Source organism: Otolemur garnettii, unplaced genomic scaffold (assembly GCF_000181295.1).
Source record: "Otolemur garnettii isolate 467f Iridium unplaced genomic scaffold, OtoGar3 scaffold00025, whole genome shotgun sequence".
NCBI classification, from domain to species: Eukaryota; Metazoa; Chordata; class Mammalia; order Primates; family Galagidae; genus Otolemur; species Otolemur garnettii.
Window position 1 is genome coordinate 20,805,522 of NW_003852420.1, and position 5,421 is coordinate 20,810,942.

General features: G+C 39.0%; 1 protein-coding gene across 3 annotated transcripts in view; it reads right to left on the reverse strand.

Moving 5' to 3' along the window:
- The window catches only part of AGO1 (argonaute 1, RISC catalytic component), a 38,454-nt gene that overhangs the window by 10,361 nt on the left and 22,672 nt on the right, over positions 1-5,421 (reverse strand). For all 3 annotated transcript variants that reach the window (XR_002772901.1, XM_003788178.3, XM_023512147.1), the window contains exon 12: positions 3,768-3,952. Coding sequence is in view for 2 of the 3 variants with exons in the window: in XM_003788178.3 (XP_003788226.1) it covers positions 3,768-3,952 (185 nt within the window). In the remaining variant the exon portion in view is untranslated. The remainder of the gene's footprint in view (positions 1-3,767; positions 3,953-5,421) is intronic.

The window sequence follows — 5,421 nt, forward strand, 5'->3', positions numbered from 1 at the left end:
AAAAAAAAGATACCACTAAGAAAGGAAAAATGCAAGTCACAATTCAGAAAAGGTATCTATGATATACATGTATATTCAACAAAGAAACTACAAAGAACATCTATAAATCAATAAGGAAAAGGCAGTGAAGTCAATAAAAAAGGGAAAAGATTTAGCAGGTACTTTTTTGGGAGGGAGCCAGGGCTGGGTTTGAACCCGCCACCTCCAGCACATGGGGCTGGTGCCCTACTCCTTTGAGCCACAGGCACGGCCCATTTAGCAGATACTTTACAAAAGAAGCTATGATAAAGCCTCTCTTATTCAATAAAATGATTCTCAATTTTATCAGTCATTAGAGAAGTCAAACCCAAACCCCACAAGAATAGCTAAAATGAAAATGACAATACTAAGTATGGTCAAGATGTGAAATATCTAGAAGTCTCATATACTTCTGGTGGAAGTATAAACTGATATACTTAAAATGCACTACTAGACAGACACTCAACAAATATGTGTGTAGATGTTCAAAGGACAACTACAGGAGTTGTCACTGAAGCATTATTTGTAAATTGTCAAAAACTGTAAATAATCCAAGCATGTGCATCAACGGCAGAATGGATAAATACATGTAAATTCTGTTACAGTCATATAATGGAAAAACTATCACAAACTACAACTAGAGATAACAGGAATGAATTTCACAAACTCAACAGGTGAAAGAGGTCAGACACACATGATTATATTATACAATTCCACTTATAGAAAATTCAAAAACAGGTAAAACTAAACTATGGTGTTAGAAGCCAGAATGGTGGTTACCACTGGTGGGGGCTGTAGTGACTAGTAGTCTTGGGTTGTAGTAATCTTCGGCTATCTGAACTGGGTGCTGGTTACACTGCTGTCACACTTTGTGAAAATTCATAGAACTGAACATATAACATTTTTGTATGTATAATTCACTAAAAAGTGTTCATTAAAAAAAGCCAAGAGTTATCAATTTAGTGGAGAAGGAGTTAAATATACTCTACAGTACCAGATCACAGCTGGGCAAATGTGACACTGCCCATCTACTTCTCAGGACCATCAAATGCCAATGAGACTTTGCTTTCACCATCAGAGAGAAAATGCTATTTCACCCAGCCTCCCAGGAAGGAGAGTGAAGGACTACTTCTCTTACATGCTAGCTTAGTTTCTATGCAGATGACTCCACTGTTGGAGTTATAACCAAGGAATTCCTATAAATGGAAGGAACCCAAGGTCTCAATAAAGGTATGCAGCTAGAGACTAGTGTAACATTTCCCAGGTAAAGGAAAATTCTGAGCAAGTACTGCCTTCCCCAAGCATGCTGTTCTATACTCCAAAGGTAAGTCAAAATATTGAATTCTTTCTTTAATGGAGGGAACCAGAAATACTGATACTTCCTCAAGGCAGTGCTCCTAAAAAGCATCCTTATCTTCTATACAACAATCCAAGAGAGACCTGGATTGAAGATCAACCAACTTCCCTCAGTAAGTAATTACTCAGTATCTTGTCAGTAAAAGTCACTACCTTGGATGTGTATGTGTGCAGAGGGAAGCAGTTTTCAAAGTAGAATCAGATCTAATCCATGCTCAAAACATGATGCAAGACAGTAATTCATCAATGGCCTGATAAACTAGTGGAATCCAGAGATAAATTCATCCTCCAGGTGAATATGGAATAAGTAGCATTTAAATTGTGTCTTAAAAGATGGAAACAATTTTAAGGGCAAGGTGGACAAGAAAAAAAGAGTGGTCAGATCTCAAGCAAAGGCAAATGATGTGAGCAAAACCAGAAATTGGAACGTATAGATAAGAAGCAAGTGCTCAGAGTGTCATCTATATGCAAGGCACTATGCTAAATGCTGCATTTTATATAATTAATTCATGAGGCTTGGAAAGGTTAGGTAATTTGCCCAGGATAGTTAACTAACACAGCCAGGCTTAAATCCAGTTCTACTTCCAGAACCAGTGATTTTTCCAAGATGTGTGGCAAGTGAATAGTGCAAGATAAAACTGAAAAGGTTAAATTATGATCAGGGCTATGAAAACCCTTTATGTAGGAATGAATGGGAACCAATGAGGGTAGTTCATTTTTGTTTTGTTTTTAAGACACAGGGGTCTCACTCTGTTGCCTAGGGTGGAGTGCAGTGGCACAACCATAGTTTACTACAACCTCAATCTCCTAGGCTTAAGAGATCCTCCTACCTCAGCCTCCCAAGTAATCAGTACTATAAGCATATACTACCATGCCTGGCTAGTTTATTTTTTTTATTTTTTATTTTTTGTAGAGACAAAGTCTTGCTATATTGCCTAGATTGGACTTGAAGTCCAGGACTCCAGCAATCCTCCTGTCTTGGCCTCCCAAAGTGCTGGGATTACAGGAGTCACAAAAAAATCTTGCCTTATAATCTATTCCTGATAGACTTAAAAATGAAAGTTAGAACTAAGTTGAGAAGTATGAGGAGAGAGCAGGGAATATATCTTGAAAGACTGTGAAGAAGAGCACTGGAGGCAAAACAAAGAGAAGACAGGCTGCCTCCAAAGTTTGAATGAAGGTAGTCAGAAACAACTGTGATGCCAAAGCAGAAGAGAAAAGCTTGTTTTACAAAAAAAAAAAAAAAAAAGCCACTAAAGAGATAGTCCAACAAAACAATTTCTAAGGGCAAAGACTATATTTGCTGTATTCACCAATGTATCCAGGATCCTACACAGTTTTCACACATAATAGACGATTGATAAACTCTTGTAGAAGGCAGGCAGAGAGTCCATACACAAGGACAAGACTTGCAGAGGGCTCAACAGCTGGATCAAGATTTCAATAATACAGCACCTAATTCAGCATAGGTGATGACTGAAGCAATCAAAATGAATGAGAATTTCAAGAGAAAACAGAGAAGGCAGAGGAGAGAAACCTAGGGAATACATGTACCAGCCATTCCTGATAATGACAAAAATTAGTAATGAGAGACAGGAGGAAATAAGCTGAAATCAAGGGAAAATCCAACTGAGAAAAGTCATAGGCTGCCCTGTACAGAAGAGGTTTAGGAGGCGATGAAAAGTGCATGAAAGAGCATGCAGCTGGGGAGAAAGTGGGCGTAGAGAACTCACTCAAAAGGTTTGAAGAAAAAGCTAAAGGAGATGGCAAGATTGTGGTAATGTGCACTAGGAGGAACAATCTGAAGGTATTTGAGGATTGAAAGGTATAAAGTCTCAAGGTAGCAAGACAGGCTGGGAATAAGAGCACAGAGGAGTTGAGCAAACTCAGAACACCTCTTCATTGAAAGCAGGGGAGGTGAAGTAGGAAAATGCAGTAGGAGTAAAGTGCTGAGCCAGAGAGTTAGTCTTTTCTACTCTAAAAAAAAAGGAACAAAGAGAAAGCCTCTCAAAAAGTCTACCAAATAACGGAACACTAACAGAACAGCCACACATTCTGGTTGGGTGTGCTGCACAGTGTCCCGATCAACAACTCACCCCTAAAAATAGGAATATGGACTGACCCACCTCTCTATCTGGCCCAACTGAGCCTTGCATAAACCAGCACACAGAGGACTCCGGTAAATATTGGGAGATAATGTGAGCAGGTGATTAGAATCTGGAAGGACTCAATGGTTCATATAGGCTGCTATTTCTCCTATAACAGGAGCACTGACATTACAGAACAGCTCTAGCCAGAGCCAAGAATCTGTATCAAGCCTTCCTTAGGAGTCCTCAGGGAGCTGCCCTGAGAAGAATCCTATCATCATCATCACCATCCCAAGAAAACTGTACCATACACTGGTGTCTTCCCTGGCAGGATGACGATAATGAGCTGCAGCCCTGAGTAGGTGTTCTTGAGGTGCCGGAACATGGGCTCCACGCTGTCTGCCCCCTGTGCGTATTTGCAGAAACAAGGCTGACCCTGGATAGGCATCCCTGCATCCTTGGAAATCTTCCGCAGCTGGTCTGTGAAGTTCCTGTAGCACAAGCATGGTCATGACAGAAGGCAGTAAGTCCCACCTTAATACCGCTGGTCAAATGCCTCCATCTTAGATGTTTAGCACTAGGACAGGCACTGAAAGATTCTAACATGAATGATACCTAATTATACCTAGCACAAAATGTGCCCTTATAGTTAAGTCAGCTTGCTAAGTATTCAATGGTAGGAGCAAAGAGATGAAGGACCCCAGAAAAAGGACCTATGGAAATTCTCAGGATTCCCACCTGGCCCCACTCAAGCAGCTGATTCCTGTGTTCCATTACATGTCTAAAGAAACAGGCAGATGCTCAAGAGTAAGGCCTTTTTGCTCAGAATAAATGAGGTTCCAACAGTGATAGAAGCATAAAAGATGCTCAGTAAAAATGAGCTCCCTCCTTCCCAACTGGTTCTTTGAAGACTAAGAGCCAGTTAAATAAGCTTCAATCCTTTGGCTTTAGGGCTTTACCCTGGGAAATGAAAACAAAATTGAAAGAGAGGGTATATGTGAAGTAGAGTAAAAAAAAAATTAAATTTCTAACAAAGGGAAATAAGCAGCAAGAATTTTATTTTTTTTTCTTAATTTTTTTGTTTGTTTTGAAAATAGAGTCTCACTCTACTGCCCTAGAATGCAATGGCATCAAAGCTCATAGCAACCTCAAATTCTTGGGCTCCAGCAATCCTCTTGCCTCAGCCTCCCAAGTAGTGGGGACTATAGGCACCTGCCACAATGACCAGCAAGTTTTTCTATTTTTAGTGGAGATGGGGTCTCACTCTTGCTCAGGTTAGTCTAAAACTCCTGAGTTCACAGGTAATCAATCACCCACCTCGGACTCCCAGAGTGCTAAGATTACAGTTTGGAGCCACCACGCCCAGCCAGCAGTAGGAAATTTAATTTGTGAAAACCCTGCATTGAAATTATAAGCAATAATGTATAAATAGAGAATGAAAGCAAGTGCTTAGGAGATATTATAGTGTATAAATATCACTATGATAGCTGTGAAAAATTTTTTACATATTTAGTAGAAATGAAAAGGAAGTTAAATACAATATGATGTTATACAAATTTAAAATCATATACATACTTGATAGCTATGAAAGTTTTGAGACAGATTGTATTATCTCACATCCAGAAAACTCAGTGGACAGTGTCCTTTCTAATTCATCTGTGCCAGATGAAACTTGCTCAGCTTACTGGTGTTTCTGGGAGGGCTTCATTTGTTTCTCTCCATGCAGATTTTGTTTCTTGATTTTTGTGTATTTCAAAATTTTTGTAGTGACTCATGTTTAGGTATATACAATATAGAAATTGGATAGAAAAATAGGAGTAGGGTAGAGGATATGAAAGGATGTCTTGTTTATTTATAATATTTATTTACTTTTCAAAAAAGGAAAAAATATGACAAAACTTATGGATACATGAAATGTCTGAGGCATTGTTCTCTACATTTACTTTTTTTTTTTTTTTTT